At 37.3% G+C, this 12,183-nt stretch overlaps 1 protein-coding gene across 2 annotated transcripts in view; it reads left to right on the top strand.

Moving 5' to 3' along the window:
* CNTNAP2 (contactin associated protein 2) overlaps positions 1-12,183 on the top strand; it is a 1,008,227-nt gene that overhangs the window by 555,701 nt on the left and 440,343 nt on the right. For both annotated transcript variants that reach the window (XM_057431243.1, XM_057431244.1), the window contains exon 9: positions 6,857-7,006. In XM_057431243.1, the coding sequence (XP_057287226.1) occupies positions 6,857-7,006 (150 nt within the window). The remainder of the gene's footprint in view (positions 1-6,856; positions 7,007-12,183) is intronic.

Below are 12,183 nucleotides of genomic sequence, written 5' to 3'. Positions count from 1 at the left end.
AAAAAATGTAGGGAAATAAAAATTGGTCTATGCTCCTTTTCACCGAACATGTCAATGATATGAAATGAAAATTTAGATTTGCTCTCATCCCCCACCTGGAATACCTAGTTATTTTCATATATTATTTATCCAGCATTAATGTGCAAAGAATGGATGCTATCTCTGTCAAGGTTTTGTAGGTACCTGAACTTGGTAAGTCCAAAGATAAGACTAAGTAAAGTAGGTTACCTGTTCTATTTTTAAAATTTAGCCATCTAAATAATAAATAGACAGTAAATAGTATAAATAATTGTCATACAGAAAGGCTTTAAATTCAGAAAGCCCCCCCAAAAAGCTAATGAAATATATCTAATATGAATAAATGTGAAAGAATAGTAGCCATAAAAGAAGAACCTGTATGTTTCATAAGATGAAAAGTAATAAATCAAAATACTAAGATGCTGAGTATATAAAAATAATCATAATTCGGTCCAGAATGGTATCTGGCAGGTGACTGTAAAAAATATAAAATGAAGTTACAGCTTTATGAGTATAATGCTGTTTCTAAGATGGTTTATTTTGACAAGACAAAAAGAAGAAAAAAATATAAATCCTTTTCTAGGAAAAATCTGAAGGTTTCTTATATGAAAAATGTAAGAAAGTATATAGAAGAAAGAGTAGTTAAATTACCAGTTTCAGTAATGATGATTGTGATTATTTGAAATCTAAGAATAGATCAGATTTTGCATTAGCATGCTTGTGGTTTTAAGTAAGGAAAGTAAGTTGATTGTGTTCTATGTTCTCTTAGATGCAAGTAACTGTTTTGAGGTCTAAAAAATGATGATACATTATTTGGATATGGGACAGAGCTGTATCATAATTATAAGTGCTGGCAGTTAAAAATCAGGTAAAGCTAGATGCTGATTTGGAAAGACTTTTGAGGAAGTTAGGAACAGTTGTGCTAAATAATTGATGTGAAGCCATGGTTTATTTCTTAAGACAAGATTAATCCTGGAGCCATTCATGGAGATTTGTACTGAGCATGTACAAAACCCACTGCAATTCTAGGGCACCAGGTTGCATTATTGGAGGCAACATTTTCTGACTTGATATGGACTGTAATAGAGGAAGAGGGTAGTGAAAAAAGGTGTACTTGTTCATTAACAACAGCATCCTTTCAGCATGCTGAACACATATAGGTTCCAATTTCCAGGTGTATTTTCATATTTAAGGCACAGTAATAATAAATTCTTTTTCCTGAGTAAAAAAAATGTGAGAAGAAAAGCAGAGAGAAGAGAGGAAAAAGCCTGTGCTTAAAAGGCTAAAATTGTTTCATCAGTTGCATGAGATTCTACAAGACTCTTAAACATAGAATTTGCAAAACATTTTTTCTGTCATTCAGGTGCAGTCTTTCATCTGGTTTTATTAATTTTCAGTTAAAAAAAAAGGAAAAAAATCATTATGAGTTTGACCATTATTTGCCAGGTTTATGGTCCATTTCATTGAAATCACTAGTAGTCAAGCCTCTTACAAGAACAGGTTTGAATGTTCTAAAGAGTCTGCAGGATTGTAGCTGTATGTATTTGCTGTATTTTCAGTTTACTGCACAACAGTATTAACTATGGAAAGTGGAAAATTACCTAGGTTTGGGAGGTTTTAGTATTTTCCTGTGTGTTTTTTTTTCTGAATACAGCCTGTATATACAAGACTAGAGATGTATTTAAAGCTAAATGTTCATCTCATTCTTCTGGCATTACCTTGCAGAGAAAACTCCGTATAAATAAAGTATCACCAATGGGCAAAATTTTGGCATGTTTCCAACTCCTGATCTTAAATTTGAGGATGAAATTTTTCCTAACAGTTTTGGTTTTATTGGAGGACAGGGTTTTCCATTATTAAAATCCCTTCAAGGGCTGCATTTCCTACAGTCTTAGCTTACTGTTCATCTGGATAGCTGAAAAAATTGTTAAAACTAAAAATGAGAAGGACTTTTCTGAATCATAAATCATAAACCAGATTATAAATATAGTGTATTGCATAAACTTTGTAAAATATTAGCATAGGAAGAGCTGTGATTTTGTCTTTCCAGTTTAAAAATACAATTAGCTAAACGCAGAAAAGCACAGCTCTTGTAATTACATCCTGGTGATTATTTTTTCTTTTTCCATTTGAATATTAATGGCATGTATTGCTGTATATTTGAACACAACTGAACGTTTCAAACAAAATACAGTTGGCTTGTTTTCTCAATAGAAATACTGATGCAAAATTGTACTGAATTAGCAAGGGGTTAGGCAGGAATAGCAACTACACCAGCATCCTCAGATGAAACATGGGGTTGGCAGGCTACAGTAAAAGCAGTGATAAACCAACCTCTCCCTCTCTGCATTCACCCTCAGACAGGATGGGTCTTGCCATCGGCACAGAAACTTTGACTGGGTTTGTGGTTTCCTGGATTACAGGGAATCCACACACTCATTGCTGAATACCCAGTAAAGCCTCCTTGCTTCCAGCACCTCTCAGGCTTGTTCATATGGATGCTCCCTGTTCTGCTCTGGAGTCTCCCCATCCTGAATATTAACGGGATCATCTTCTAAAAAATTACAAGAAATTACAATATGTTTACTGCAACAGTAGGAACTAATGACCAGTTTGCAGCTGCATAGCCTTAGATGGCTTCAGTGCTTCATGGAGTGCAGATACTATAAAATCCCAGTTTTATTCTTAAACTGAGCTACACTCATAAATCAGAATTACGATAAGGTTCTGTTCTGATGTAGCAGATGTGATGCTGTTGACTTCAGATGAACCTTGTCTGTGTGGATCAGCAGACTGTATAATCTAGCACTCGTTAGTAGCCCCTGAGTGGGTCAGTACCTGTATAGGGATATTTGACTGCACAAGATTAACTGTAGAATAATTTGACAGGTTTGCTACTATAGTTTTCTTGAAGGCATAACTCAACCAGCTGTTATCTAAGTTGTTCATTACGCATTAAACTCTTGTACTCTTTTGGTATTAGTTAATCTAGTCCTTCTTCTATGTCTATAATAAGCAAAACATCTGTTTTTTCTTCTTGTTCAATCAAAGTGCCTACCTCAAGAGTCCTACTTCTAAAATAATGCCATTTAAACACAAATCCTAGATAGGGAGAATGCATTTCATTAACATATTTCATTTGCATATGAAACCAGCTTTTTCAGAACTCGGCGGGGAATTTCTGGTGACAGCAGTATGTGGTTGGGTTGTTATTTTTTTCTCAACTTCTATACCAGAAAGTTACAGTAAGGAAAAAAAAAGAATGCAAATAAATATATGTATCAGCTCAGATGAGAAAGCTCAAACTGCAATGAGAAATCATTGCTGTGCATTTGGAATGTTGTCCGTTCTAAATTTCCCAGCTGAAAATTCTTTTAAGAGAGCCTTATTCTACTCTTAATATTGAGTCTTGGTTTATAGAAGATCTCAGTTAAGCTTGACTTTAAGTCCAAGTAGAAATATACATGAGGCATGTACTAAAAGACTACAGGAATGCAGCTGTACAAACTTAGCCCCTATGGGAGAATATACTATGTATTTCAATTTAAGTCCCTGAAACAGAGCATTAACATGTTAAGGAAGGAGAGTTGACAATACTCCCCTCTATACTGTCATGCTTCTAGCAAGCAGCTTACAGAGAGCAGCAAACCCCCTTAAGTATATTTTGCTAAATGCTGTGCACACAGAAGCAATGCATGGCATTAGTTTTTGCTACAGCTCTCCTCATGTCCCCATTCCTATCTGGTCTGCTCAGATTCACCTTCCCTCAACTGGCTATTTTCCTTGACTCACAACAACATTCATTTCTTTCAGTGTGATGCCGGTGAGCTTGGGGTGTTTTTACTGCATGCTGGGAGAGCATACCACAGATAGAAGTACCTGTGCACTTCTTAGGCTAGCATACTGTGCACCATTTTCACTTGGTATTTCAGCAGATCACATCACCTATTTCTGTGCTTTAAGAAGGTGGGAATGTTTTGGGACTTTCCAAGATGTTCAGAAGTCCATGCTGAGTTGGACAAATCTCTCCCCCAGTAAAAAAGTGTGCCAGGAACTTTAACTCACAAATTGGGTGTGACAGCAATTATGGCTTTCTCTTTTTTTTTTTTTTTTAATGTATTTTCATGGTTTAGACTACTTGTTCTACTTTTTGACAATAGATTTAGGTAGTAAAAACAAAAACAGTCATTAAAACCTTTCCTCTCCCAAGCTGAGACTCAGCTTCAGTTCCTCACTACCGTAGCTCCTACCTCCTATTCCCGAGCAGCCCTCTGGGGATGCGGGACTGTGACCGGGACACAGCGGCTTCTCTCTGCGGCTCCCGCGGCAACATCTCTGGCTCCGCGCAGGCCGCAGCTCCCTCAGGAGCTCTCCACTCACGACCTCCGGAGGGGAGTCTCCGCGGAACCGCTGCGGGGGGCGGCGGAAGCCCCTCCTGCCGCTCTGCCCTCGGGGCTGGCCGGGCCGCTCCTCGCCCTTCTCCCCTCAGCGCTCCCCGCCGGGCAGCGCCCGCCCCTCCTCAGCCGAGGCCGCGGTGCACGAGGCGCCCGCCCGCGGCCCAGGGGCTGCGCTGTTTCCCGCCGTGGGGCCGCTGGAACCGGCTGGAACCGGACTGGACTCACCTCACCTCACCTCACCTCAGAGAGACCTCGCCCGCCCCCGGCAGCGTTCAGGCACAAAACCCGGTACAAGTCCGTGCTTCAGCCGAACTGAAGGCCCTCACCGCTTAACTCACGAGTATTTCCGCTTCTCCAGAGCCTGAGGAGAACGTGAGATGTGCCTATGAACTCACAGCTCCGTTTCCTACCGCACCTGTGTGAGGTTTTGTTCCAGCTCCTGCCCAGAGGCTGGTCTGGAAGGCCTGCAGAGGCCAAACGACCCTGTGGTGTTTCGAGGCAGTGGGGCACATTTTCCATAAATAAGGGTCACCGTATAAAACAGTCACCAGCCCACAGGTGCTTACACCCAGGTGCACACAGAAAGTCAGTTTCAGCCCTGTGAGAGGTGAGATCTTTTCCTGTGGCTCTCAAAACCAGATGTGTCTTTTCTTCAAAACTAATTTCCTGCCTATTTTTGTTTCCATTCTGTCAAGTTTAGGACATTCTATCAATTTTAAGGAAAGAATCATGGATCTTTAAGGCAAAAATGAAGAATATGAAAAAAATCTCCATTTACATTAAAGGTTGATGCTGTTTGTTGTTTTGGGTTTATTTACTTCACCTGGTGAGAGTTAATGTCTCGGGCACTTTCCCTGCATATCTTAACATTTAGCAATGAAGTCTGTATAAAAGACACCACAAGTAAGACAGAGCTGTGGAGTATCCTTCCTCTGGCTGCAGCACTGCAGAAGGCATAAGGGCAAAAGAGGAGAAATAATGCTGGAACCAGCTGGAAAATTTGGGTTTAAGTATGTTCAGGTAAACTTAAGTGTAGTAACATATTGCAACAATCTTGTAACCCTGTAGAAAGGTATATTCTTTTTCCCGAGTTTATTAATAGTTGAAATTAATTTTATCTGGATTGTAATTGTGTGGTTTTCTGTTTCTTCTTTGTATGTCAAATGTAATGAAAACAAGAAAAAGACTTGCAAACAGAAAGCTTTTCTCATATTTAGTGTATTAGGTCTTTCATCTATTCTTACACTAGATGGAACAAGCTTTGGTAGAAACATTTCTTACTGATATATTTTTCCAGAGGCTTTTATTCACAGTAATGAATGTTCCAAGGTATAGCACTCCATGTTGAGGACTAGGTCTTGTATCTTAAACACATGGAAGCACTGGGAAAAAAATAGTAATTGTTTGGGTTTATCTGTTTGCCATGACTGTTATTCCTTGTTCATAGAAGATAATAGTCTTTCCAATATTTTTAAAGTTTATCTTCCATTATACTTCTGCTGATATTTTGCATCACATTTAGTGTTAGGAACGATTTATTGCATTGTGTTGTGGTTTATTTTGGAAAATGACATTTTAGCACCTTTGTCTAGTGGATTAAACATCACTTGTAAGAGTGATGTGCTTTTACTGGAGTGTTTGCTATTTACTTGCTGACCCAACATAACTGCCTGCACAGTAATGGCCAGAACAAACTTAGTACTCACAGCTCTTCAACGACGGTTTAACTTGCAGGACAAACTGGCTTCCTGCCAGATGCTGTTGGAGACAATGTAAGGAGTATATAATTCTGTCTTTTATATAAAGGTCTGAATGAATGATCAGATCCATCTGCTTCACTGCTGTCAGTACTGGGAGGGTGGTGCTCCCTTAAGATTGCAGGTTTTGGCAGATGTTTCCTGTTTTTTCAGTGCCTCTGTGATAATGTCTTAATCTTCTGTCACTAGCACCACATCCCAATACAGGATTTGCTGTGAATGTGAACCTTTCCCCTCCTATTTTTAATTTCCCTTTTCTTGGAAATATTTAGCTTTTGATAAAGGCCGCAATCAGAAGCATAATGTGCCCCTTTGGCTTGTAACTCACAGTTAAATAAATTAATATCTTTTCTTTCTGAACTTGATCATAGAAACAATTAAGAGATACTCTTTATTAGTAAAATGTAGAATATGGCCTTTTGATGGGAAAGGTGAGTAATAACATTGGTAGTTAGATACAGTTATACCTGGTAGTATGGACACTTCAGTAGTTCCAAGACTAGTATTTATGTTACAATGATATTTTTTGTGTAATAATGACTTCAACAGCAATGATTTTTTATGACACTAAAGTTATTTCCTTTCTGCAGTAGCCTTTGTTAAAAGTTATATAATGACCCTGGGTCTGAGACATAGCATATAGTGACGTAAGTAAAATGTTCCCAATCACTTTTGTTTTCTTAGGCTCTGGTCTCAATGATGGGCAGTGGCATGAAGCCCGATTCCTAGCTAAGGAAAATTTTGCTGTCCTCACCATTGATGGCGATGAAGCTTCAGCTGTTCGAACAAACAGCCCTCTACAGGTTAAGACTGGCGAGAAATACTTCTTTGGAGGTAAAAAAAATATCAACAAATATCTGCTTAAAATGCTTTTTTCTAATCTACATAATAGGTGAAATGCAGCTCAGTTTATAATTAATTCATGTAGATCTTAATGCAAATGGTAACTTATTCTTCTTGCATTTCTATGTTAGGCCATCAGAACTCTTGGATTTTTTTTTTAATGCTCATTTAAAGTTCTATATTAAAAAGCCTATTTAGAATGTCAGAATTATTTTTCATGTGTTACTGTCCTGTAGGAGAAGGTTGTTGAGGGTTAGTTTAAACTCAAACATGTTACTTTTCATACTGCTAGCTGGTTTGGTTGGTTGTTTTTTTTTTTGAAGAACTTCTGATTCAGCAGTGATCTGAAGTCTTTGTTCAAGCAGAATTCTCAGCAAGCTCAAATGCAAAGATCAAAAAAGTTGCAAGTTGTACTTTTGAAGCATCCCACATGTGTGAGGTTGCACATGAAAGCTTCAGGCAGAGAACATAAATTTTGAAAGTAGAATTTATCAGTGTTTCAAACTGATTTTTTTTTTTTTTACGCAAACCAAAATGTTACATGTCTAATCAAAATAAAATATAAATGTGATACTAGGTATAGTCATAACATTGCCCAAGTGATAGAAAAGTTGGTGTCATATAAAGTACAGTAAGTAGAAAGGGAATTTCATTATTACCAAATTTAAATTGATCTGTCTCAAGAGGTGAACTTCCTGTTGCTGCAATATGTATCTTCTTCTATATCCTTAATTCAGCTAATAACCTGAATAGGGTGTTTTTTTTAATCATACTGCCTCAAATAAGAGTTCTAGCATAGCCATGATAAAGGCTGAAAAATATTTTATTGTCAAAACATAGTACCTTCAATTTGTCAGTCTGAAGCATTCTCATTAAATGAAGTTGTTAAGCACACGTAGGAGAAAATGAAAAGAAATGCCATATACAATGCATCCAGTGTTAAATTCTGTTAATTTTAACAGGTGAAATCCCCAGACTAGTATTGTATTTCTGGAGAGAGATTGATTGATTTCTGCTGAAATGTCTTTTAGCTCTGACTCTGCTTGTGAGGAATAGATTTGTCTAGTTTCTCCAGAGAGCTTTTATATCCTTTTAGTCAAAATCTGGCTTGATTTTTTGTCTTTTCGGTAGCATTCTGAAATCTGCTTTACTTGTAATTTTTGACCTGTACTTTATAATTCATTGTCTTTCCATTAAAAGTGGTGTGTATGTGGATCTTGTTGTAGTGGGATATGGAAGTCAGTCATGAAGTCCCTGAAGCGTCATTTCAAAATCTGTTCACCCAAATACGTGTCCTTATTGTATAAGCTATAGTGTTTTTTTTTTTTGTTTTCCATATTATCTTTTTGTAATCAGAAAGGTCTTCTAGAGGTGGATCAGAAATATTAGTGTCCTAACCTTCAAGTCCACTTTTATTTCTAAATAAGAAGTCTGCATTTGCAACACTGCGCTTTTTCATTTTGAATGTCTTAAGCTGTTAATCTGAAGAAGCTTTATTTCTAACTTTGATCTCAGGAACCCGTTTGTTTTAGTAAGCTCCCACATGAATACTGCTATATATGCATTTGTTAATTATTTTGTTATATGTATCTGTTAATTACAGTTTAGTTGCAACTTAAAGCCAGTCTTTTGGGTCCATATTAGAAACCTAATCTTTATATTCATGATCTGCATCTTATGAGGCAAAGGGTTTTTTTGTTGTATTCCTTCTACACTTATGTGTTCTTCCTTATTTTTCCTTGTGAGCCCTTGAAGTTATAGCAGTTAATAAGTAATAGTTGAAAGAAGAGGGTGTAGAAGTGGAAATAGTGGGGAACTTCAAATGTTTGCACCGCATGTTAATTCTCAGAGAAGTTTTCATTAGTTTCTTCAGAAATGATAAAATGAGAAAATCTTAAATACTCTTAGTCTACAAATATGCATAATTGGTTAGGAAAAAGACAATTGGCACTTGAATTCAGAAGGTAGTACTTTTTTTTGCACACTGCAAAATGGCTAGCAGAATTATCGTTCTTTAGTGATGATAATTTTTCAATGTGAAAAGAAGTCCAGTAGATTTCTTTGCTAGAGATCTGAATACAAGAGTTCCAGGTGTATGGACCATTAAACCTTTGCATTACTAAAATCTGAGCATATATATCACAAATGCAGAAGTTAATTTATCAGTTTTAAAGATGCAGTGTTCATCCCTTCCCAATACTGTATTTCTTGATTTTAAAAGTACTGAGAAAGCTAAGTCCATTGAATTTGTGATCAGAGAGGTTGTACAGCATTTCCAGAAGGCACTGAAAACTCTTCCCAGTACTGTATACTATAGGCAGTGGTGTTGTCTCTGTTGAAGAAAAGATTTAAAGGTTGCTTGTTGCACTGCAGCATAATACTTTCTCGAAAATATATTGGAGATTTTAAAGAGAAAAGTAATTACAATATAATGGGTGCTGCCTCAAAGGAGTAAGGCAGACACAAGATAGACCCTTTTCTGTAAAAATAACTACAACTTTTACTATAAGAGAAGTACCACATATCGAGTGTGAATTCCTGAGACTGTCTGTTTTTGAGAATAGTGTTCATTTTTGTTTATTGTTGTCATAACTTTGTCCCACTGGTAGTATCCCATAATATTAGGTTTATGATAAAATAGCCAATCTATCAAAATTGTGAATGGATTGAGTGGGCAAAGAGAACAGTACTATGGCAGATGTAATGATAAAGCATTCTAGACAAATCACAAATACTAAGTTTTTATATGGGTAGGTTTGAAGTGATGCCTGAAAAAGTCCTCAATTGTACTCACAGCATTTATATTAGAACTTGATTATGTCTCAGCGCAGTGTAAGTCCTGAAATAACAGGGGGAATACAGGGACATGGGATGGTTGTGCATTTTTTCTTGGCATTAGAAATGTTGGCACAGGCAGGAAGCAGCATGGGAGTCAGACTGGTCCTTCCCCTTGTACATGCAAGGATGTACAGTAGGCAGTTGAACACTGGGGAGACACTGAATGCATTAGCATAGAAATAGCTCATTTGGATACTGAGTGATGTACTGGGCCTGGCTCATCAACCTCCCTGTCTAGTAGTAGCTTCCAGCTACCGTTCTGAGAAAGCTGGCCTGTTAGAGAAGCCAGACCTGGTAGACACTCTCTGTTTCCCTCAAAATGAGTTCTTATTGGATAGAAATGCTTGTCCACCAAACTCAATTGACCGCCAAATTCAGATTTTTACAACATGTACAGCAGTATTTGGGTAGAGGAGATGTGGAAACTGGAATGTTTTGTGACTTCTACCTACAGAACTAATGTTCTAGATTTGAAAAATTGTAAATTACAAGAGTATATTTTTATTTTTTTTTTTTATTTCTCAGAGAATAAATCATGTTCAGTAATTTAGTCTTTGGGATTTTCTTTGGTTTGGTTTGCTTTTTCTGGTTTGCTTTTTTTTAAACTCTTTTTGGGCTCTCCTGTGCTGTTTCTTACTACTAAGAACCTCCCAAGGGAGAGACAGCAGTGGTGTTTTATTAAAGCCTAAGAGTTAGGGGAAGCTCTGTTAAGATGAGGCATTTCTGTAGATTCTGTGAGTGTGTGCTGGTGGTGTATGTGGGAGTGTGGCTACTAATTGCCTATTACCCTTCAGTATAAGTATTCTTCTCTCCCCAGTGGTTTTATTTTCCTTTTCTTTCTTGTATTGAATTTGTTTCTTTTTGGAAAAGGAAGTTCACTTCTTTCTACTAAGCTCTAGAGAATGATGTTTCTTTGTTGTTTCCAATTATCTGCATAAAACAAAATACCTTCTGCTTCTGCAGAGAAAGTGAATCACAGAGTGAAAATGAGTCCATTAACCTCATTTGCGCTGTTGGAGATAAACGGCTCTTGCGAGGTGTCTTAAGCTTGCACCAAACCACCTAGTAGTTGCCTAGTGCCCAGAGGAAATATTTGATTAGAGACATCATTTTTACTTGTTTCTATTTTACTGCATTTTTTTTTAATTGTATTACTTTCCATCTCCTTTTCACTGGCTTAAGGATTTGTTTTTAGTACGAGTGATAAATCTTCATTGAGAACAAAGGTATGCAGCATGCATCTCAGTCCACTGTGTGCTGCTTTTTCTGACAAGCAGAGATGAATAGACTATGCAGTACGTTTCCTTTGGGATACCAGTCCGTGGCATATAGAAAGTCCTTCTGTTCTGTATGCTTGTACAAAACACACTCTATCTGGAGTCTTGTTCTTGGGGTACAATTCATTTGTTTCTCAAAGTTGTGTTAGTCTAAAATACCATAGAATGAGAAGTGGTAGAAGAAGAAGGGAAGTCAAGTGAAAAGGAAAAATGTATCTTCCTCTGTGTCACATGTGCTGGGCTCTTCTTAACATGAATCTTCTCTTCTTAAAACCTTCCATTTATAATCAAATCCTTTGGGTGGCATGCCTACGTTTTGAATCAAGTTATCCATTGTTATCCTTGGGGGATTAACACCTGTTACAGTCATGATCAGACTTCCAAGATGGTGTCACTAGGATTTCAAAAGCACTCAGACTATCATAATCAGAAGTATTATCAGATGGAAAGGGGCTATGGGATTGTTTGGGTTGTTTGTGTTTTTTTTAGCTCAACTTCAAATGTGTTCATAAGAACCAAAGTAGAGTTGTTAATTATATGACAAATGAACAGGTCCCAACCAATGACAGTTCAGGTTATCTGTTACTGATACAGGAACCTGAAGTCCCTGCTGACATTGTTCTCTCTTAATCCTGCAGTTTACGACAACTTGATAAGGGAGAATGATGTTGGGTTGTATTTGCTTTAGTGCAAGTTGGTCAGACTTTTAATATGTCATGGTTTCAGTTTTGGTGGCCACTTGTTTCTCTTGCATATATAACTATGAGACGGGTTGAATTTGCATTTCTTGTGGAAAGGATGCTTGGAAATCTTTCTCCTCATGGTCATAGCTGTACTGTAAATGTAAATACAAATCCATGAGGAGAACACAAAGCAGATTCGAAGTAACTCAGAGTATAGTATAATTTTGTCTATCTAGAGCATTTATCTTCAGGAATCTTCTAAGGTCAATCCTACAAAATAATGACAGAGGAAAAAGGAATGAAAGAATTGGTGCAGGCAGAAAGCTGATACTTTGTGCAAGCAAATAAAAGATAAAATCCATGATAATGT

Source organism: Pezoporus wallicus, unplaced genomic scaffold (genome assembly GCF_028554395.1).
Source record: "Pezoporus wallicus isolate ANWC-B61680 ecotype Strahan unplaced genomic scaffold, APGP_CSIRO_Pwel_v1 scaffold_11491, whole genome shotgun sequence".
Classification (NCBI taxonomy): Eukaryota; Metazoa; Chordata; class Aves; order Psittaciformes; family Psittacidae; genus Pezoporus; species Pezoporus wallicus.
This window is presented reverse-complemented; position numbering and strand designations above follow the sequence as displayed.